The sequence below is a fragment of the Numida meleagris genome, chromosome 14, assembly GCF_002078875.1.
Source record: "Numida meleagris isolate 19003 breed g44 Domestic line chromosome 14, NumMel1.0, whole genome shotgun sequence".
Lineage (NCBI taxonomy): Eukaryota > Metazoa > Chordata > Aves > Galliformes > Numididae > Numida > Numida meleagris.
Window position 1 is genome coordinate 4,641,834 of NC_034422.1, and position 24,037 is coordinate 4,665,870.

The 24,037-nt window shown below is 46.8% G+C and overlaps 1 protein-coding gene across 3 annotated transcripts in view; it reads right to left on the reverse strand.

The window, feature by feature from the left end:
• Positions 1-24,037, reverse strand: part of TMEM132B (transmembrane protein 132B) — a 190,795-nt gene that overhangs the window by 152,692 nt on the left and 14,066 nt on the right. Inside the window, exon 1 of one of the 3 annotated variants that reach the window (XM_021412776.1) lies at positions 20,167-22,080. The exons of the other annotated variants lie outside the window; for them this stretch is intronic. Coding sequence (XP_021268451.1) covers positions 20,167-20,317 — 151 coding nt within the window. The 5' untranslated portion in view covers positions 20,318-22,080. Of the gene's footprint in view, positions 1-20,166; positions 22,081-24,037 lie in introns of those variants that run through there. 3 annotated transcript variants of the gene reach the window in all.

Consider the following 24,037-nt stretch of genomic DNA (forward strand, 5'->3'; position numbering starts at 1 on the left):
TGCTGTGCCACAGCAGCATTTGCCCACCCAAAGCTGCCCAAACTGGAAGCGAGAGGGAAGTGAAAGAAGCTGCATTCACCTTCTGCCTGGTGGCACTTCCTATAAACCTCTGCGTGGAAATATCACAAGTGCAGTTCAGGTTTGAGTCAATTCAAGTTCAAGTCATATCTTATTATATCGGATATTGCTCACCTACCCATAGCCTGGAGAATCAAATCCTGCAGGAGCTGGGCGCACAGCTCACTTCAGCATTCTGCACTGCCTGGTGTTTATAACTAGAGCCGGGCCCATCATTCACACCACATGACTTATCCATGGGATTTGGCCCTTGGAACACGCACAGCACACAACAATTGCTTCGCATTTATTTATTTGCTTAGAGAATTCAGTCAACTTTTCCTCCGCTTCATCTGAACTCTGCAAAAAGAAAATTAAGAACCTATGGCTACGTTCTTCCAGGGTTTGAGCTCTTGGCTAGCTGTAATCAGTTAGATTAATTCATTTATTTTTCAGTCTTATTGCCCTCAACTATTCTTGTTTCCTGAGCAGAGAAAAATGCATGCAAGCACTAAATCTCAAGCATGCTATTCTAACATTTGGATTCCGTTATCCTAGAGATAACATATAACCCTATAATGATATGTAATAAATTAACATTTTATCTCATATCAGAAAGTTCAAAGGGATCACAGCCAGCTGGTGTTAAAATAAGCATTTGCTAGAGGCTGCGAGTTGGAGCCGACAGTGAGAAGCAAGATCTAAGCTGCTCTGATGCTTTGGCTTGGCAAGGCTGGTTGGCAAGGAAAGGATTAAACAAATCCCTGATATGAAGGCAAACATCTCCAAAATCAACCCATCTGAACACAGTCCCTGCAGCCCACCCAAGGCAGACAAAGGGGAGATTTCCCCCTGCAGAGCTAGCAAGCCAGGAAGGTCATCGCCACATGGAGTCAATGCACAGGGGATTCAATTCAGTACTTGATATGTCCACCAGCTGTCAAGGTGCAGAGACACAGTGAGTCCGGGCACTCTGAGCTCCCAGCTGCATCCTATGGCACAGCACACCTCTTTGGACATTTGCAGACCCCAGCGTTTAATTTCTGTTTATAGGAAGCAACAGCAAAAAAAACCTACTGCCATCAATCAGATTCAGGTCCTTCCTCTGAATCCACAGACACACTTCATTGCTCCATCTCATACTGGAATACATTATAAAAAAATAAATAAATCAGGAAGCCAAGAAAGCCAAGAATCCATCACAGATAGAGACAGTATTTTGAAAAACTACCGCAAAATCTTTTTGCAAGCTTTCAGAGGAGACGCATCAACTTTGCTGCCAAATTAGCTAGAAAGTAAAGGCATTTAAAAAGTCAAGAAAAAAAGAAAGAGAAACCCAGACATCATGGCCAATAAAAAACACAGCGCAGGCTGAATTCCACAACTCTTGACACTGACCACAGTTCTGTTCTGAGGAAAGCTTAATAAATAAAAATAACAAAAAAAAAATCTTAAGTGTTATGGAGTTGTCTTTGCTCTAGCACATAACGCAAATTTCTATTACCCTTTCCGGATTAGCCAATTGAAGATCAATGTATCTATAAAACTCAATGACATGTTAATGCAAACCTTAAAAAAGATAAAATGCCTTTTATCTCAGTGTAAGGAAAACCTAATAAAGAATTAACAGTCCATGAAGCCATGGAATTTCACTCAAGGCTTTACTTTATGCCAGGACTTCCTACTCCATTAATTTTTAACGGACAGGTTTCCCCAGGCTTTGGGACATGTAAGTACAATTGTACACCGTCATTAAAATTGGCCCCATATTTTCCTTCAGAGGCAGGATAGGAACCTCACTGCAGTAGGTGGACTTGAAATACAGACAACCACCGCTATGAAACCTAAACGTAAATCCAAAGCAACCGCTAAAAGAAATAAATATGCCAAAAAGGAGGGACAAATATTGATTTTGAAAATCATTTTTTTGACAGTTAATGAATATATAAGCCAAAACTTCCACTCCTTTTCACATCTGCAGAAGGAGCACTTTGGATCAGAACTCATTTGTAACATCAGCATTTCAAATTTACATCAGAAGCGACTGCTGGGAATCTACTAACCCAATGCCAGGTGTTGAATCTTTAAAGGGATGCAGTCAAATATTAGTCTAGGATTTGGTTCAAGACTGGCTGTCAGAATTAATGAGCCTTCCGTGACTGCCACAGGCTCACCTCCTCCCCACTCTTTGGGGCACAAGTAGATGCACAGCCATGTACAAAGACTTCAGCTCAGGGTAAGCAGTTGAACGACTCAGTTATTCTCTTGTGTGAATGTAGAAAAAGGCCTACGGATGGAGCCAGGGGTACTTCTGCCTCTACCTACAAGTGCTGGATATGGAACAACAGCCCCGGATGCATTCTGTGCGGCAAAGCCATTTGTTGGCAGAAAATGCTTATTGTGCCATCTTTACTCAACAACATCTCACATACACCAAGTACACTTGGATCACCAAGGGGAGATGCTAAATTAATCAACAGGAAGCACTGCCTCCCAAGGCAGCCTCTTCTAGAGCCATCCCTGGCTAATCTTCAGGCAAAGCTCTGCTGCTCTTACTCACACAGAAATGTTTTAAGAGCTGTAAACAAGAAAGTACAGCTTTGTGCAGCACCAGCATCATTTGTCACCCGGCATGGAAAATTCCATCACCAGACCCCAAAATCTGAGAAGAGTTCCTTCTAAGAGTCACTAATTCTAAAACTTCATATGAAGATCTGCGACGTAATTCTAAAAAACAAGTACAGGTATTTATTTTTGTACTCTATTGATGCACGGTAAAAAAATTCAGCACTTTCAAACACATCATTTAACTTCACCATCTTCACTGAATTTTACATTAAACTCAGAGCCAAGTATTTCTAGGCTCCAGACTCGAAGTGACCCTCCCTTTTGCTATTGCCCTCCTAGCCTTCAGTTCCCGGCTGTGCAAGACAGGGACGTGAACACAGAGGGTGAATTAGCTCAAAGGGGGGAACTTGTCAATCAAAGCTGCTAATGCAAGCCCACAATAAATCTCCAGTTTAACCTCAGTGGTGACCGCCCGTCATAATGTGGCACTTTGACTGCTCGTCAGCAACCTGCTTTGAAGAACAAGGATGCTGCAAAAAGTCTTTCTGAAACTCAGCAAGGAAAAAATGCACCTGTCTGCTAGGCATCCATCAAGGCTTCCCAAAGTCTGCAACCAAATGAATGCTCAACAAGGTCTAAGTAACTTATGGGGAAAAAAAAAAAAAATCATGGTACAAAGGATTCATACAGATAGAGGCTCTGTGATGCTCCCCTGAATGCCCTGAATGCAACTCCTTTCTTCCTCACGATAGGGAGCTGTCCAGCAGCCACAGAAACCGCAGGTACCTGAGAGGGAGATGACAGCCAGATGAGCGGGCATTCCTCCCCTCCTTCCTGCCTCACATACCGGGTGCAGGTGCTAAACTCGGCCCTTCGGATGGACTGCAAGCAGGTTCTGTCTTCACCACCTTATTTGTATCTGTAAGCCCTCAAGCTCCCCGTTTTCTCCAAAACACTGGTATCTTAGAGACTGGTCTGAATATAGGTACACACAGGATTTAATGAGATCATCATATTCTAAACAGAACGTGTTTGCAGTTTTCTTCAGGAGTATTAGTTTTCAGAAACGCAGCATATTTATTTGTACAATTAATTGACTAGATTGTAATAAAAACAAAAATATCCATTACTTCTCCTAAGTGTAGGAGCAAAAAAGAGTAACACAATTTTAACTGATCAGCACCCTAATCTTACTCCTCCCTGATCATTTAATCACATTTCCAGCATATGCAACTTGCAAGAGAGACTCAAACTAGTTAATTTTCCAAAAGCAAGAAGCGTTGCAAAACCCTGTGAAGCAAATGAGCCAATCTTCACTTTTTGAATACAGACATCCCACAAGAGCAGGAAACCTACCCCAAGGGAGCACGAGCTGCTGGCTGTGCCTCGGCTGTCCCTGATGGCAAAGCTCACACCAGCGGCAAGTGTTGTCGTTTTAATCAATGAGAACCAGGAATGTGAAAAACAGCTTTCACTGCACTTTATGTTTTTAGCATAAACTAAAAATCAATGGTGTCTCGTTAACAAAATTCCACCATGACAAACCAATTAGTGAGACTCATTAATTTTTTAAGCATGTTACTGATGTGCACAAAGCCAGCTCACCTTTCGGTGACCAGTGTAGCATATATTACATCCTTCACATCTCTCCCCTTCTTTTCTTTGATTTACAATAGTTACCACACATTTTTCAAGAAGCAAAGCCTGGCTTTTCAGTACTGCTCAGAGCTGAATTCTCCGCTCTGCCTCACAATTCCCACCACACTTGCCTCATCCAGTGGGGCCGAAGGACTGGGGAAGCACAAAGACACCTCTTTCCAACTGCGTAAGACAGGTGAGGGTATGGAGACAGACCTTTTACAGGGGCAGATAGTGACAGGGCAAGGGAGAATGTTTTTCAACCAGAAGAAGGAAGAGTTAGATTAGATAATGGGAGGAAATTCTTTACTTGGAGGGTAGTGAGGGACAGGTTACCCAGAGAAGCTGTGGTACCCCATCCCCGGAGGTGCTCAAGGCCAGGTTGGATTGAGCCCACTGCTGTCCAATCTGGTGGGGGAGCAACTAGCCCATGGCAGGGGTTGGGACTGGATGATCTTTAGGGTCCCATCCAACCCAACCATTCTGTGAAACCCGGGGACACAGTGGTCACCACGAAGACCTGCATCTCTGCAGGGACCAAAGAGGGGCAGCCCTTGTCCTGCTCACCCCTAGAAGACAGCTCCCAGGCCATGCACACGCTCATGGTAGGGTACTCTTGCTGTTGACTTCCTTGCAAATAACCCAAATGCCAGCCAGTCCACCTCAAACTGGCTCCCCTGTGACCCAAAGAGCACAGTGTGCAGCTAACGGATGCACACGGTCGTTAAGTCAGTAAAGCAGAAACAAAAGAATTCAGAAATAAAATGAAACTTCTGCCTGGCTAAGGACCTCTGGATCAGGCATTAAATCTGTCTGGTATCTCTCTCCAGTGTCACTGCATACCCATTTTCTCCTTGTAAAGCACAGTATTGATTTTTAAATGTTTTCATTCACACTTAAAAGCTTTCCCGGATTGGACTTTATTCCTCAATATTATCCACTGAACAGTGAAACACTGGATCAGATCACCTGGCAGCACTGCAGGCTCTTCATATCTGGGAGCCCATAAAGATGGGCTGCACAATGGTATCAGCAAGGAATAGCTGAGCTGTCCTTAGGACAGAGGAATGGGCTATTTGATCCCACACATTCTGCCCCAATCCTATTTCCCTATGAGCAGCCAAGCACAACAAACAAAACTGTTGTGTTAATCTGCCCTTTGAAGCATCAGCAGTATCTCAGCTGCTGGGAAGCTGAGAGGTTATCTCATCCCTCAAAAACCTGATTATCTCAGTGTTTACCTATAAACGCACTCTGAATTTGCAGATCTTACCAGCCACCACAACGTATTGTTCAAGAAAGGGCAGCAGCTCTTCAGAGCTCTACACACATCTAGAACAGTACCTATCAGATCTAATATGGTCTCATCACAATATGGGCCTGTTCAACTCAAGATTGCAAACACACATACACTTTTTTTAGCCATGCGCGGTCTTGAACTTGATTATGACAGAACGCAAGGGTTAAGGGTCCTCTTAAAAACAGTCCACAACCACCAGAAAGGGACTAATCAACAGCTTTTTGTCACCCGTGGGCAGGCACCAAGCCCTTGGGAAACCCAACCCATATTCACCACTGGTATCAGTCACGTTCAGAGGGTTAATGTGTTAAAACACAGCAAAGTGGTGAGGGCTAAGGAGTGTTATCCAAACGACAAGTGCTAATGCATATTTTATGAAGCATCTTCAACCATGGTTCGCTGTATCCAAGAATGCGGATCTGGAGAGGAAATAACATATAGAATAGGAGGACAGATGTTGCTAATTTATGATGCAAAGGCCTTTACTGATAAGTGCACATTTCACTTAAGATTCTCTACAGACGCTATTTTAATGCTGATTTCCTCCTCTTTAGAATTTCACAAACTCTTCTCTATAAAAACTTCAGCTTGGCTCAGAAGTTTAGCTTGGATCAAAAGCAGCATCTGTAACCAGCAATTAAACCAGAGCTTCAGTTCTGTGCATACAGGCATCTTTGAAGCATATCCACTTTTAATGATGCCATTCGGAAAAAACACGGATAAGATGTTTTAGGAAATGTGAAGGCTCATTTTGCCCTCCTGCCTTCCATGTGTGCCAGGATTATTGGAACTTTCTGACCCAGGATTAAACTCAGAACAGTGACAGAACAGGAGCTTTAGTTCCTAATACCCAGTGAGGTCAGAAAATAGAAGCGAGATTCTTGCTCAAAAAATAAACATAAAGTAATATACTGGTCTAAGTGCTTCATCAGTCCCTCATGTCCCTCCTGCAGGTGCTGTGCTCATTTCTTCTAGCGTACCAGCCCCTCCACACATGCTCCTATGCAGCTTTCCAAAAATGATACAAATACACGACAGAGCAGATTATTTTCTTCAAGGTTGCTCCGCTGCCAAGGGGTCTGTGAAATCCACTTCCTATGTAAATATCAGTTAAAAATTTAAAAAAAAAAAAAAAAGCCATGCTGACTTCTCCTTCTGGCACCCATTCCAGACTGCTGGATTATGCCAAAGTGCAAATGAGCAGCAGACATGGTCATGTGTAGATGCTGCACTGAAAAACCTGACATAATCCAGGACTTGCAGTTGATCGCAGGACACTTTCTTCTCCTGAATTAAGGCTGCATCAATATTTCACACAAGATGTCATAAAAATAAACAAACCAACCATCCTCAAGGTTACATAAACCCACAGTCAGAAATTTAAGAATTAAGATTCTCTGCACAACCCTACTGAGGACAGGGATGGTAGCACCAGAGCTTGTCACAGCTGCCTGGCTTCACACCTGACAATACAGCCTTTAGGTACATCCAATTTTTCCACCAGCCTTGATTAAGATGAGGCAATATCAGGTGCAGTTAGGCAGCAGCAAGCCTCCTCTTCGCTCGCCCTGCATCCCCAAGTGCTTTGATTTTTGGACTGCTGAGATGGGAGCCTAGTACACAAGGAGAGGCAACCAGAAATCCCCTGCAGTGGGATTTCCTTAACATCACACGTGAAATCCATGGTGAAAGCAAGAGTAGAAGCCTTGTAATTCACCGACAGCTCCCTACCCATGGATTGCTACCACCCCACAGCAAAGGAGGCTCTGTGCGCACCCATACAGCACCGCTCCATCTCAAGCCAGCTGCCCTGCTCCCCATGCTGGCACAGAGACATGAGAAGGGTCACACTGCCATGGTCCCCACGCTGGCACAGGGACTCGAGCAGGGTCCCACTACCATCAGGCACAGGCTGCACTGCAGGAGCCTGGCCAGATCCTATGCAGCCCCTCCACAGCTCGGGCTGAGCCCAGCAATGCTTCACACTCAGGTATTCCCACGGTGCTTTTGGAGGAGAGTGATTACCCTGCAGAATGCTATCTCACCTATCACAAGCAAAATTTATATATATATTTTTTTTTTTAATCTGATAAGTTCAGATTTCAGTACACTTGGCTACAAAAACACTGCATTACAAAGACATATAACAAACAGCAATTGTTTATAGACTAGGTTATTTATTCCCAGTGCATCTTCCTGCCTTTTACTGGCCGCATCTTTTATCAGCGATAACCAAGTACCTTTCAAGTTGACATCCCGTTTGGTTTACAGCAGGGAAACGCATCCAAGTATGTTTCAAGCCTCCTCTTGCTGCGCTGAATTCAAATAGCTCAACAAATATAATTCATGCAGTTTAGTTTTGATATGAATCGTGGTTTTGTTTGTTTTAATATCAGTAAAATCTTAGGATGGGCTTCTTAAGGTCAAGAAAACTTTCAAAATCAACAGCGACCACTGTCCAAATATTGCTGTAGATGATAGAATCATAGAATCATTAAGATTGGAAAAGACCTCTAAGATCATCAAGTCCAACTGTCCACTTACCTCCACCGTGCCCACTGAGCACGTCCCTCAGTGCCACATCTCCACAGCTCCTGAACACCTCTAGGGATGGTGACCCCACTGCCCCCGTGGGCAGCCTGTAGTAATGCATTACCACTCTTTCCAAGACAAAATTTTTCCTAATATCCAACATGGATTACCGCATTTACAATTACAGTGTATAAGAAGAACAACCATAATCAAGGCCAAGATAATTTTGACTTTATAGGCCAGTTTTGGTAAGCATTAACACCCAGACTACTGGGACCTGCAAGGAACCTGCCCAACTACAAGATCTCAGGGCAAGAGGAAAAGCCCTGAGAAGAGGCCACGTGTGTGCAAAGCAACAGAAAGGAATGCCGAGAGCCGGCCTGCAGACCCGCCACATCAGCTGCACCACAGAGGGGTTTCCATTTACACGTGCAGAGGAACGGCAGCATTGGAGCACCTCCTCCTGCCATCCCTCCATCTCCTCACCGCAGCACTGCACATTACTCTTCCCACCATTTCTTTTCATTTGAAAGGGCTGATTCATAAGCAATAATCAGGCCTTTGTGTTTTAACGCTTTGATTTACTCAGGCCCTCACTCTCCCTCAAGCCTCCTCCAGATTCATTGCGGTGACACCTTCCCTTCAGATTTCCTCTCCAAGAGCTTTCACTTCTCTCCCTAACTGAACTGTTGTCATGGAAATCATTCCTCCTCTCTGCCTAACTGGGAGATTTACTACAGCAGCCTATGCTCCATCCATCGCTGTGCCCCAGCAGCACCAGCCCTGGGGCCAGGCCTGCCCTACCTCGCACCAAGGCCACCACTGCAGCACATCGCAATCACCATGGCACCTCTGTCCTTCTCAGAAGCACAGTGTCCTCCCAGCTTGGGGACCACTTGCTACCAAGCACAGACCATACCCACTTCAAATTTATTTGATGGAGACAAAGACAAAACCAAAGGCCGTGAGGCCGAGGACAGTTTCAGGCAGGGCCGCACAGAGAACCAGCATTAAAATATCCCAAATCCCAGAGAGGAAGGCACAGGCAGGCACTCAGCCATGACTAATGCCCCAGATACTCTCAAGATGGAAATCTGCTCCATGATCATTCACTGACAGACTCCCATAAAGCTACTAATTAGAACAGTGTTTACAGTCTATATTTCATTTCACATCATGTTTTTACTCTGATTAGTTATTCCATCACCTGCAGAGAGCTAGTTAGCTGAATGCAAAGATGTCATCGGACTTAATCAAGTGAAGTAGCGTTTCAGTGACGGAACTCAACAAGCTCTGTCCTGCTCAGTGCTGTTACCTTTTTAATAACTTTTAAAAAAATCAGAGCTGAATGCTAAGCAGAGTCAAGCTGGGGCAGTGCTCAGATGAGACACCTCCAAGGCAACGGGTGAGCCACAGAAAAACTGTGCATTACTGATCATTTCCTCTATATAAACGCTGCAGCTGGACACCACGGCTTCTGGAGAAGATATAAAGCAAGGTTCAGTGCTCCTGCAGACCCAGATGGCACGGTGCATCTCACAGAAGCCACGCTCCCCCAGAGCACCTCCTCACACCCAGCCCACGTGAATCACTTTGAGATTTCCAACAAGACATGAGGGTTTCCTCCCCCTCCCAGCCCACAGCTCAGCAGCCAGGCTCCCACCCTGACACCGCCGAGCCCTGCCAGGCTGCTGGAGCCGCAGCATCACTTCTCATGTCTTCCCTGCTCACAGTCCTGCAGAGAGCTGCTTTTATCACTGCTGATTTTTGTCCTGCTGATAGCCTACTGTAACCCCAGATCCTTTTCCTGAAGCGTTGCCTAGCCTGTTATTTGCCATCTGCAGCAATTCTCGCCCTAAGCTATCACTTGGCCCTTTTATCCTCTTTTCCAGATCGCCATTTCAATCTGTCCAGATTATTTTAAGAAAGTACTCTGGTACTTTTTTCCCCATGAATCTGCAGTCCCTCCCGGCTTCATATCACCTGTCAGTTTAACAAACGTATTCTCCTTTCCATTAACCAGATTGATAATGAAAATATTGAATAGAAATGGACAGGAGCCAGCCCTGCAGAGACTCACAGATTTTCTGGGAATCAGAGATAAATGGGCTGCTCCATAAAGCCCCGACTCCTCTTTTAAACACCAGTACCACTTACACCATTGGCTTTCTTACAGGCAACCTCCACCATGCACTCAGCACCCACAGCAGTGCAGTGCTGCAGCCAAGTTTCTGGGGCGTCTGAAGCTCTGCAGGCCCTGTGCAAATGCTGAAATTGCAGTTAATGGGGAACCATCCCTTCACTGTAGGTAAACGCGGGATCTCTTGCTCACAGTTCCCCTGCTGAGGCACACCAGCGCATCCTGTTCAGCACCCACCACCAGCACACAGGTTGGTGGAGGATGCAAACACTCATCTCCCTTAGAACAGAAGTTGCTGGGTTTTTCCCCCCCATTTACCTTCCTAATCACAGCTAGCCAAGCTTGAAAATGCAGCCCTGCATTATGCAATAATCCGCTGAGAGCAGGGGGATTTTGCATAAACTGTGTGCAGTAATGAAAGGCTTTTCCCCCCTCTGCTGGGGGGCAAAAAAAATAAAAAATAAAAACCAAAAATGTAAAAGCACACAAAGCAACTAAAACTTCTGTCATCTATGAGATGCTCACTTTTAGCAGCCTTTAGTTCCATTTTAGTCATTCATCTACTGACAATATTCAGAACAAGAATAGAGCAGAAACAGCTCAATTTGCAGAGAGCTGGGCTGTGCTCACCTCTGCAGAAGCTATACACAGTTTTCCCCCAAATCCTATTTCAAATAACAAGTAAATTAAAATGCAGGAAAGGTTGGCCCTCTAGCTGAGGGTCTGCAGTTTCTTTTTTTGAAGGGAAAAGGCCACTATTTAGTTATTAGAGCAGAGAAATACCACTCTCTACAAGAAGCAGAACAACAAAAAGTTCCAAAATTAATGAACTGGTCTACTCGGTGTATTTTAAAATTATAAACCATCTTTCAGAGAACCTGTATACAAAGTTGCAGCCTGATGCAAATTAGTAATAAACACTTCAAAAACACGTTTACAATAGAAATGCTAACAAATCCTTAACTAATGGATAATGGCTCGCCAGGCAGCTCCACAACGTTAAATTAATCCTTAACGTGTCTTAATTTTTTTTCCACTGGGTCATTTAATAATGTGATAACTCATTCCTTCCCTCGGCCTTCATCTCTCACATTGCCATGGAGACAATTGTGAATCAGATATAAATAAAAATACTCTAACACTGTGGCACCACATGTTCTTTTGATCCGCTGCCAGGACGATTTTAAAATTACAGGAATTCACAGGAGCGCAATAATTAACAATTCATTTGCTCCTAAATCACTCCTTTTTAGCCAGTTTCCTGGTGATTTGCTAACTCAGGGCTGCTCACAAACACGAGCAACAAATTAAAAGTTCCGAGCTTCCTTTCCAATACATGCCTTCCACTTCCATCTGCAGCAAAGAGGCAAAGCACCGGTGCACCGCGCTTCCTTCTGCGGCCTTATCAATCTTGGCTGGTTTTTAATGGGAATATATTTTAAGGCAATTTTTAATCATTTGAACCAGTTTATTGCAGCCCTCTCTTATGAGAAGTGTTAAAACCAGCGCAATTTGTTTGTGAATTCTGTACAGCAGTAGGAAGATTAGGATGAATTATGTATTAATGATCCTGACATCCCCAATCGCTGCCCACTGGCAGAATTCCCCACGTGTTTAGGGAAGAGCTCACTGCCCCAGCTTTTGCAAAGGCTCCTATGCAACCCCAAAATTTTTGTTGCCGTTACAGAAAGCCCTCCATTAAGCAGCATTGTTGCACATCGTTCAGCCTCACCAGACATGTCCAGTGCAGCATCCCAAGAGGAGAGCCTCGTGTTTCTCTGCACAGCATCTTCTGCTTTCCACTGCTTTGGAAGCCGAAAGGCCACTGTGAGCTGCCCGAGCTATTAATCATTGCCACATTCTGTCCATTAAAATACATAGGGGACAGCTCTGCAAACACCTCTGTGTGTCACAGGGAAATCTCACAAACATGAGGTCTTGTAAAAAAGCCCCCAGTTCTAATAACTGCTTTGTCCATAAAGAGTCAAAGTGATTTAAGAGCTCAACTCTGACTCTCAAGAGCAACATAAGCACCCACGGAGTTTAAGTAATTGCATACTCAACGGCTCAGAGTTTGCCTTCGCAATATAACTCCTGCTGTAACGGCTCATTTTAATTACTGATACAGCAGGTAACGGCTTGATACCAGCCCCATCCTTTTGGTGACCTACAGCGATTCTAGAGCAGACCAGAGGGAGGAAGGGGAAAAAAAAGAACAAGAAGGAAGAAAGGTCGTGGTTTCGCACAGAGGAGCTGCTTAGGACTGGCCCCTGGGGACGCAGCACGTGGCTGCCAGCCCCACCAGCTGTCTGCAGACAGAGCTCCTCAGCAGCTGCTCCAGCCCAGCGCTGCCCCTCCCTTCTCTGCAGGAACTCGCAGGTGGACAAACGCTGGACCCGACGCTTCAGAAATGGGGCATCGGTGCTCTTGAGGTATTCATCCTTTCTCTGTCAGCACACACGGGATAAAAGCACTTAAATCCAGCTTCTAATGCAAATACTAAGTAAATACAGTAGTTACTAATTGGATCCAACTTAATAGGGTCCCTATGGCTGGCAACCAGCAAGGAAAGATAAATACAGAGCACCAGTTTTGTTGAAGGTGAATTCAGTCTTTAGCGCTCCCCTGCCACTAGGTGAGAGACCTGGTGCCTTATCAAGCAAAGCAAGCTGCTACAGTGCTGGGAGACACAAATAACCTGAAGAAGCAGGAAAACACATGGTGTTCTGTTCTGCCTGGCTGATAACACTCAGAGCAGGGACACATGGGCAAAGCACCTTCAGGTTCCCAGGAAATGCCAAATAGTGCAGGAGGACAAGGCTGAGGAGGGCAGGGGACAGAATGGGCTCTTTCTCACTTTTTGCAGTTTTACCTGAATTATGTACTCACACTAAGCAGCCACGAGCGGATTCAGGGAAGGGAGAGAACTACAAGGGCTTCAGCCTCCTGCATGGCCCCACCACAGCAAAGCTACCCTACTCCTCCATCTCTTAATGGGCAATGCTCTGCTCACTGCCCGTGTCCAACTTCTCCCCTTGATCTGCTTCAGAAGGCTAAAAAAATGTTTAAATGTAAACAGGGAATATTCATATCACAAAGAGCATCAAGGCAGGGTTGAGGAAAGGGCTTGATGCACTGAAAAAGTCTGACAGTTTGTTGTACTTGCTAAAAACTTCTTCAACACCTACAGCTTGGCTAAGAAACGTGGAAATAAAGATGAGCTTCTAATCAATACACAGCCTATCCTTGGAAGGAAAGCAAGGCATAACAGTGCCATGCTGTATATCCACTATCCCAGTCGGACAAATCAATGATTCACAACACTTCTGAACACCAGGCATCCTCCACCCCAACGATGCATGGAGCTCTGAAAGAGCCTGCAAATATTTCAGCGATGGAATGAATCCATCTGCTGGCCTGACTCATCCCTGGAGGCATTCAAGGCCAGGTTGGATGCCTGATCTGGTGGGGGGCAGCCAGCCCACAGCACGGGGTGCAACTGGGTGATCTTTAAGGTCTCTTCCAACCTAAGCCGTCCTACAATTCTCTGATCTCAACTGTGGTGCCTGCTATGACATCTCACAGACTAACTCCGGCCTCAGCAGTGCGGTCTAGGAAGAATGTACCACCCCTTAAAGAAGCACCATGCATGGATGGGGAAACCCATGGGACACAGGGAGGGCTGAGGCACGGAGCTCGCTCCCATACTCAGGGATGCTGGCAGCACTGCTCCGCGGTACCATCCCACTCGAGGACGCAGCAGTGCCACGGGTGCCCAGCTGGCCACACAGCCCTTGCCTGCAGCACAGCTGGAGCTGGCAGCTGTAGGAGGTCCTCCGCCTGGCTCAGGGCAGCCAGGCAGCAGTTAGGATGGCAGCCTCATTTTGCAAACATTATCTCTGCTTTACAACCGGAGAATTGAGACATGCACAGACCAAGCGTCCTCTGAAATTCCGAGCCGGCTGAGTGCAGCTCTCCCGATCCCAGACTAATAACTTAAAACACACGGCTATCTCCTGCTCTCCTCTGTCGAAATACCTCAGTAATCATTAAAGATTCAAAAGGGGGTAGGAAAGCTTACGCACCAATTAAGCCGTGTTTCAGTAAAGTATCATTTCTGTGATGGATGCCCCACTACGTCCTGCGCGCTCCTTCTGCAGGGCTTTGCCTTCCATCAGCTGCCGCAGCACGGAGTTAATGACACGCGAGCTTCCACCCTCGTTAGGATGCTGTTGCCTGCCTTTGCCCATGACGGCTCCCCGTATTTATTAGCGGTTTGACAACAAAGCGAAGCACTTGTGAAACCGGCCCCAAGCTCCACTCGGTGACCTGTGAATTAACTGTAAATATAATTAGAGCAGTACCTCACACTTGGGACTGGGAGGAACAGGAGGTCTGCCCCAGAGCTGTTACTACAGCAAGTCCAGGGCTGATAAAAATAGCAGCCTGAGCTAAAAGAGCAGAATTAATTACATCAACCGCAAAAACAAGCTCCACAGAGTTAGTAAGTGGTTGTGCTCCTCCACTTCAAAACGAAGAGGAAATTTCTCCATCCTCCCCGCACTGTTTGAGGAACCAGCGATGGCTCAAGAAGCCGCCATCCCCTCCCACTGCATTACTGACTTCGCCCAGGTCTGGCTCCATCCAGCACGGCTCAGGCATGGAGTTAAAACAAGCCCAACAAATATCCCAGCTGAATGCAGAAGTACCCATCTACACCCTGCTGGTGAAACCCAGATTTCTGCAGGATGGCAAACGTGGCCATCGTGAGCAGCCAAAGCCCAACCCCCACAGGGATCCAATACAAGGTGAGCAGGGCTGCATTTCCCATCCCCGGGGCACAGAGGGGACCACAGCAGCAGTGGGGCACACCATGGATAAACGCAAGCAAACCTAGGTCTTTGCACCCACCCTCACACTTTGACATAAATCCTGGACCGGCAAAGCAGGCAGCATGCTGTAAATCGAGCAAAAAGCCTCGTAACATAATGTCTCCTTGTGTTGCCTCCTCCCATAAACAAGCAAGATTTATGCACTCCTGGGGCTAATAACAAGAGCCATTTGTCTTTATTTCTGCATGTAACTAATAGAGACACCAGCAACACTGATGAGCCTCATGGGATTAATTACTAATGCCGTTTTCAAGGGGGTATCTCTGGACTTGCTTTCCTTCATACTACAGGAAACGTCAAGCACCTTTCAAAGCACAGGACGAAATTTCATTTAAGAGACCAATGGCCCATGTGAGCATAATCATTACCAGGCTCAGGCACGGCCTAGCGAAAAATTACAGGTGTCCAAAAGGTTGACGACTTTCTCAAGTTTTCTTTAATTCCTTCATTTTCCAGATATTAAAGCAGCACAGTGAATCAAATCCAATGAGACCAAAAAGAGAAAAAAAATCCAGCAGGTCTGTATGGGACCAGTCCGACCTGACGATGGCCAGAATCATGCTAGTTCCCTCAGACACAAACTGCAAACAAGCCTGGAAACACAAAACTTCCTCCATCTGCATAAACTCAATCTTTTTTTCTTACCGTTCCAGTCCTAAACACTCTCCAAGGCATAATTCACTTGGATTACCCAACGCTCAACTCCAGCAAGCCATGGCTGCTTTGCACGCCGCACGTCTGCACCGAGTTAGATCTCTGTGGTGGAGCAGTTTCTTAGGACCCACTGTCAATCCTTCCTTATGGATCAAAAACCAAGACTTCATCCACCTTTTGCACCCTATAACCTCCATGTGTCTCAGCCTCTGGCCTTCAGGAGAGTCCCTTCCCCAGGGTGAATCACACAAACCAGAAAAAAATAATCTAGAAAACCTCACAGCCCACAATAAATCAAAGGGTCAGGAGGGTTTAGGACTCTATAGCCTCGTGTCTTCCATAGGCTCACCTTGCTGCAGTGCAGAATAACCAGACAAGGGGTGGAAGGACAGGTACAGGCTGGAAATACTGGTGACAAAGTTTAAACTTGGTAAATACGAGCTTTCACCAAGGCGACACAAACAGAAATGAGTCATTAACTTAATTTATTTTACGAAAAAGTTGAATAAAGGTTAATCGAAAATTAGTCATCTTTCCTTCGTTTTTTTTCTACCCAGCCTACATAATTTAATTAAAACCGTGCTATGGAGTTCCAGAGGATGATTAAAAATAACCTCTCATTTTCTATTAAACTCCTTAGGTTTGTACAGGAGTTCCTATAGAACCTTATTAAATTTCTGTTTACCTCCACTACATTTCATTTTTATTCTATACATCTTTTTCTTAAGTCCAAAGGGATTTTGTGATGGGGATGGCTTATTAAATAAATATTATTTCCCACGGCTGGCAATCCAGCCTTTAGATCAACATTAGATCAGTGCAGGAGAACATCCACAGGGGGAAAATTGTTTAAAAAGCAACATTATTGGCTTTTTTTCCTGAATGGGAGACAGAAAGATGGTCAGAAAGACCTTTTCTAGTTACCGCTGCTGTAACCCAGCTGAAGAAGAGGGTTGGCATGGCTGTTGGGTTTTCCAGCTTTCTTGGTATTTTAATTTCACATTGGCGCGTGCGAGAACACAACCCATAGCAACTCGGCTCCGCAGGCTCACAGAAAGCCAAGAATGTTTCTTCCCGGTGTTTTTATCCAGTTGCTGTGGAGCTAAAGCGCAGAGCTATGTAGCATTTATTAAAACAAGGTGAGGCTGCTCTACAACAGGAAGGGTATATTCATCAAACCCAAGAAAGAGCGCAGAGCCTGCAGGCACATGAGACCTCCGCACGGTGCAGAGGACAGCCCGACGTCCTGGCTCCTCTTGCTGTCACCCTCCCTGAGAAGCTGCCCAAGCTAATTCTGTGCTCATTCCATCTGCACTGGGCTCCGGGGCAAGCGGGAAGCCCAGAAAGGCTCATACGATGCAGCCGGGTTTGTTCTTGGACATAAAAAAGTTGCACTAGACCTATTTCTTTTTTAATTTTTTATGGTTTTTTTGTTTTTGTTTTTAAACAGAGCAAGCACCCAGCAAACCTCACACCCAGCGCCCACCGCCCATACAAACCACAGTCGCACTTTGCAACTTGCGTTTCCCCGTGGAGATGGGAAGCAAAGTTCCCCGCAAACACCCAGGCAGATCCAGCACATGCATCCTCACCAGCAAACCTTCATAGGAAAAACAACCCAAACCTGAAGCCTGCAAGGGCAAAAAGAGTGGTCTGGCAGCAGTGCCAAGGTCCCTCCCGGCCCACAGCCACCCGCCTGCACCAAGCGGGACTGATGCTCTGGCAGAACGCGCCATTTTGAAACTAATTGCACAACAAGAAAAGATTCTTTAATATCACGCAGCCGGCCCTAGGGGGAACAATTACTAGGAGATAAAAAGAACAGGAAAAAAAGAAAAGAAAACGGGACCACAGAGCTGTGAGTGCAGACAGTGGATTTGCGCATACGTTCCGCTGGGGTCTGACAGTCACCCCGAGCAGCGATCCCACGGAGGGCAACGAGCCACAAGCACTGAAGCCCAACTTTTGTATTTGCTTAGAAGGAACACCAAAAACTTAGAGAGGGCTTCTGTTCCTTAAAACCCAGAATGAAACCCCCAGCGCCTTGCAGCCGTGTCTAGCTGCCACGGAATCAGCTCCCCAACAACTTATTGCCATTGAGCCTTGCCTATCTTCCCATCTTAACATAAGATTTTCTTTTCTGAACAGAATAGAATTATCCCTAATTTGAATTCCACAGCACAACAGAAGCAGCCTGTAAAATCTTACAAAGAAGCCAGTTCCCTCCAGCAGAATGGAAGATATATTAGGCTTCAGGACTGTATAGAGCAGAACATAAAATTAAAATAACAGACATCATAGAGTTTGATAGCATCTTCCAATCTCGAAGATCCCAAAATACATTACTAACTGTGACAGCCATTCCTCTGTCAGACAACTGCATATCTCCAAAGTGAATGGTAAATTCAGGAGAGGAGTTTAGAAGTCTTTATGTAAATGGGAGAGGTTTGCTGAACGCTCGTGGTCCTGCAGGGAGCCCGGCAGCACACCAAGGTCAGAGCAGCCCCACTGGTGTGCCTGCTACTCCCACCCAGCAAGGGTACATCTGCATTTACTCTCACCGGCAGAGAAAGATTATCCCACAAGCCTATTTTCATCAGCATTATAATTCAGGCTCCTCATTTTCTTTGCTCTCCCTGGTACTTAATGGCGAAAGAACATACTCTGTGGTTAAAAATTGGTATTGCTATAAAGCGGCGTAATGATAACATCCTTCCTCAAACCACAGCTCCCAAAGGCTCCTCACGAGATGGTTTAATCGAAAATGATAGTTAATAGGTGCTTCAGTGTTTTCATTAGTGCCGCCGCCTTCTTAGCCTCAGTTTCCAAAGAGATAAAAAGAAAACAAGCATAAACTGTTCTAAAAAAGTTGCTGAAGCTCCCAGGTCAGTGCTGGTGAGTCAAAGCAGGCCAATAAAGGGGGATTTTTGAACTCTCATTCCTCTTTTTATTATATGTCTTTTACGAATAAGCTTGGTTTATCCTTTATCCTCTTCGGGCAGACACGGGAGAGTCAGATCTATACTCAATATCCAACTTCCACAAAGAAAAACTCATTCTAAGAGTTTTTTTTTTTTTTTTAATGCAAAACCTAGAATTCAATTTTTAGGTCTCTCAAATACCTCCCGATGCTGATAAACAGGAATATAATCCAAGCAAAATAAGTGTCTTGAATCCTCACAGCTAAATTCCAATTTCTGTGCAAATTTCCAGCATTGCCCTTCAGTCCCGAGAGCTGCATGTTGCACAACAGATAGGAAAGGCAGCGACCCTATCTGTTCTGCTGAGTACATAACGTGTCACGGAGCACTGCCGAGGGAAGCGCAGAATTAGCCACTGCTGCACCTCTGTGATCAATGGCAAAAACCACAGGGCTCTCCCTAGCCACCCAGCAGGGCTCCAAGCCCTGACATTTGCTTTAGCAGCGCTTGCTTTCCAAGTGTTAATTTGCTCATGCAGCATTTCAGAGCTCCAGAACAGCAGCAGAGCATGGCGTCCTGGAATCAGAAGCCCGAGTACTTCCTTATTTCTCCTAACGATCCTGCAAGGACCTTCTGGCAGCAAATAATAAAAGGGAGCCAGCATGGTCTGATTTTTGGGTGGTGCTGTGAGGAGCCAGGAGTTGGACTCAGTGACCCTTATGGGTCTCTTCCAACACCCGGAGAGCCCACAGTCCCTAGCCAATCCCACAAAGCAACCTAGCCCGTGCCCATTTGCACCAGAGAGAGCCCGTTCTGCACTTCCATGACTCACACTCTCCCTGGTTGTCATGGGATTTGGTTGAGCAACACAAGATACGGGCTGCAGAACAAAGATACGTGCAACCCGGGACAGCAAGCAGATGCAACATGGCAGCCCTTTCTGTAGGAAAAGCATGACTTTTTATTAGTTAATCCTGTCCTAGTGAGTGGCATCACAAGAGTGCAGCTATGTAAAGGAACCTAAAGGACAAGAAGGGATGACTGATGGTGGGCACGCAGGATGATTTACCACCATGCAATAGCATCCCTCCCCAGCACCAGTTAATATATAAATGGGATTTCGTAATTCCTCAGAATGAATTTCAGCTTTGGCTATGCCCTGTGCCACCCACCTGCTGTAACCACTTTCCATTCAGTTTAGTGCAGTACAATAAATAGGAGAAGGACCTTCATGCTCTCTTCACATCGCTGGAGGACCCCGGCTGGCAACATGGCTCAGATAGCTCTAAATTGCCTCACTGAGACAGAAATTCCCTCTGCTTGGACAGAGGGAACAAAAACTGTTGTGGTTGAGGACTGGAAATACATGCGATGACCAAACCATCCTTTGCTTGCACACCCTGCCAGCCAAACATCTGAGCACATCCCACTCCCCCAGAGTTTTCCCTTTCAATAGGCACTTACAGGACAAGTAGGAAGGAAAGACCAAACGTGACGAGGAGCCGCTCGAGGCCAGCTGGGATAAAAGGGACACGGCAGCGCCTGCTCCTCCTGCACCTCGTGCCAGGACAGCACAGAACACGGCCCGCATGCACCACGCGTTCCTGTGCGCCATCACGCTCCATAGGGCTGCACGCACGCTGTTACCTGGGGACACGGCAAAAACCGCTACCAAGGTAACACGGGCAGGAATACAGAGCAGCCAGGGGAGCACCGCTGCCAGGAACACGGCGCGTTTCCTCGGGTTATGTTGCCATTTCCTCTCTTATAACCTCCTTGGTTATTAACATATCAAATATTGCGTTTGTATAATTTGACACCTTTTGCATTTTTTGGAGAGCTAAGATCGAAGGTTTTCATAGCTCCGCCGAAAGAAAGAAATTCTCATTACTGACAAGGAACTGAAGGCTGAGAGATTTCTTACACAAGGGCTCTCCAGAGGAGACATATTTTTGTGAGTCAACAGCATATGTCGCTCTCAGAAAATATCGCATCTGAATGAGTTTTTTCCCCACTCCTTTTATTTAACGAACAAACAGAACCAATCCTCAGCACGTCCCCTCGCAGCGCTGCCTGGCGACGCAGCGGTTAAGCCGGCGCTCAAACTTCTCCACGACAGGCAGAGCATTTCCCCACACTGCCACGGGTCCGGGGAGAACGGATGCGCAGGGCAAACAAAAGGATTTATTTCCCTTTTTATGATAAGATGACAATTCAGGAGCCCAGCAAATCCTGAAAAAGAAGTCTCCGGAGGATGGTCTCAAACAGAAATGAGCCTGGGCGCCACTGCTGCTGTTTTCTGATGGCATTTATATCTTCACTGCAACCAACAAAGGGAAGACTGGGTCCCGGGGGGGCAGGGCTCGGTCAGGGAGTACGTGGAGAGCTCTCCCACCTGCAGCCCCCACCACACACAACACCTCCTGCATTGTTCATACCATTGCCTTTCACTGTTATCCTTGCTGAGCCAGAACCAACAGAGCGAGTACTGTGAGGGAGGCAAGGTGGAACCGCTGGGATCGGACACAGTGTCCTCACCCGTCACCATCCCCAAGGATGCACCCGGAGATGGGGACACGATGGGTAGGTCTCAGGAGGACACCAAGATGAAAACTTAGTCACAGTGTGCTATGGCTGCCGTGAAGCGCCATGGAAAAGAAACTAACATTTGCCTCCAATTCCCCATCGTGTATCTGAAAGGCTTGGAGTCATCCCCAAGGCATCCAACAAGGGCTGGGCGTTTGCTGCATGTTTGTGAGTGGAAAAACGAAAGCTCCCCGAGAACCACCTCCAAATACCAACGCTGCACAGACGCGGTACCAGCAGTACTGCATCTATACATATCTAATGTCCCTGGGCTCCAAACTACATACAGAAAGTATGATCAGAAAGCAGAGGTACGCCAAGCACCTCCCTTCCAGATGCAGGGTAAATGCAAACAGCATTCTATTCCCATATCTCCATTTTGCTCAGAACCGATCATGCGGCCGTTTCTCTCCAACTCAAGACCAAATGACACAGGGCAGGGGACGCTTTGTGCCAATGCTCAGTGACATCCATACATCCATGAACTAACCCAGCCGCCGCTCAATGCGATGCAAAGCGTTTGGCTGTCAATAGCCGCAAGCATCGATCCCCGCAAGCAGCATCCCCCATGCCCAGCCCCCCCAGCAGCTGCTGCCCGCTCAGCTCCGCGGTCACCGCCAACTCCCCTGGTCAATGCCATCGATGGGGCTGCAGATGGAAGCCCAGCATTGGTGCCCACAGGGGTTGCTCAGCAGTGCTGCCTGCACCCGGGGAGGGGAGAGGTTTGGGCGGAGAGAGGCAGGAGGAACCACTGCGTGCAAAATAAATAGTGAGCACACTGCCTTTTCTAAGAGGTTTGTAGAGATCTAAGTCCACTGGTTATTACTAAAGGTGACCCGCAATGAGCAGAACAAGCCTTCAGCTTCTGCGTTGTGCCCAGATAGCCCCAAACCTATGTTTGGGAAGCAGAACAGCTTCTCAAGCCCCGCTGTGCATCTGCTGTGTGTGAGAAGCAGGTTCCTGCCCGGTGCCCCCAACCCTATGGGAGTGCCGTGGGGCCACGTGTGTCCCAGCAATGCCTCGTGGCCACCGCCTGAGCATCCCTATGTCAAACGCTGTCAGAGCAGCTGGGTCCTCAACTAACATCTGTCAATCTCCATTTGTTTGCGAAGCCACGAAGAGGGCTTTTATATTCCTCTTCGAGATATGGAGCAGGCACTCCGATTTGGCTTTAAATGAAAGCATGAGATAATGTTGGCTGCCGGTAAACCTCAAAGACAGCGTTTAAACAGCATCAGAAACATTCGCAAAGACAAGAAAGAGGCGCCTTCGGGCTGCTAGAGCTTCAACTCTGCAGCCCACATCCCGCAAACTTCTTAAGCACGCTGCAGGGCCCACATCCATCAGCACTGCAATCCCTCAACAGGACCACGCATGGACAGAGGAAGCTAGGAAAATCTGATGGTACAATGGCATATTATTCTCTTAGTGGCTTAATTTTATTATTATTTGGAGGAGGGGCCGTGGGATGCGTGGCCACAGCTCCTCCACTGCAGTCCCTGCCTGCAGGCCAGGGATGATGCTGCTCAGCACCTTCCTCCTGCAGATCGCAGAGCAGTTCTAAAAAGCACCAGGTGTGGAAAGGTGCTGGTAGGAAGTACAGCAAGAAAAAAAAAAAAAAAACCCAAAACCCTCTAGGTGAAATCCTAAAGTGCTGCAAAGCAATGGAATTGGATGCAGCCCTCCAGCTACACCAGCCCTGTCGCTTCTCTTCTCCCCTGAAGTTAAATTGAGGCAATTTTCATGAATATGTTAAATTGGCAGGAAAAACTCAGAGCGAAGAACAGCTTGTTTCTGCTTCGGAAATCCCTCTCTCAGCCTCGTCAGAGTCCTCGCCAGTACCCAGCATCTCCTCCGCCATTAAGTTACGCTCTGTGCTAGCAGAAAACCTCACTGAAAAGAAAAAACCATCAGTGATGACTCAGCCCTCATTGCAGGGTCACTTACGGGGATTTCAGCTGCCCACCACGGTGCGACCGCGGACCCCGGGCTGCCCGTATCGATCCCACAGGTGCTGATCTGAATAAATCAAAGCAACGCCCAGGTGCGATTTTCAGGAGATGGGAAGATGTAACGCTGCCTAAAATAACCCCCAGATTCTGCAGCGGGGACTGGCACGCCAGCACGCGCCTCTGCCTTATTACATTAATGAGCAGCCATTCAGCTCTCACCATCACGCAGCTCCCTGATGGTGTCCCCAAGCTGAAGTGACATGCGGAGGCCTCCCCCTGCTCCTCTTCCCCGTTTGATTTCCCGTTCCCACAAAGGCATGCCCATAAAAACACTTTTCTACTATTATTTTATTTGGTTTTCCCTCAAGACGCAGCCTCAGGAGTACGTTTTGTTGCGGAGCTTCTCTGCCTTGGCAATGATGGGTATTACTCACTGCTCGTGTCACACACCCAGCTGCTCACCTTCGCTACAACCGCAATTATTTTAACTGGAATAGCGAAAATAAATTGGGGGGGAAAAATAACGGCAACTTTCCAGTTGGGTTTCCCAATTGAGAGCGCTGCCAAGCGTGATCTGACCTCACACAAGCCACGTGCAGATGCCAGCGTTAAAACCCAACTGAGCTTGTCCTGCATGGAGAACAGAGCTGTGTGTGCCACAGCGGGACCCAAGAGGCTCAGAGCTCAGCCCAGCCACATCTCCCTGCCCGTCACAGCCCACCCCAGCCAGGGCACACAGGGCAGGGACGGACAGACAGCAGCAGACACATGGACATCACCTCCCCGCTCCCCAGCAA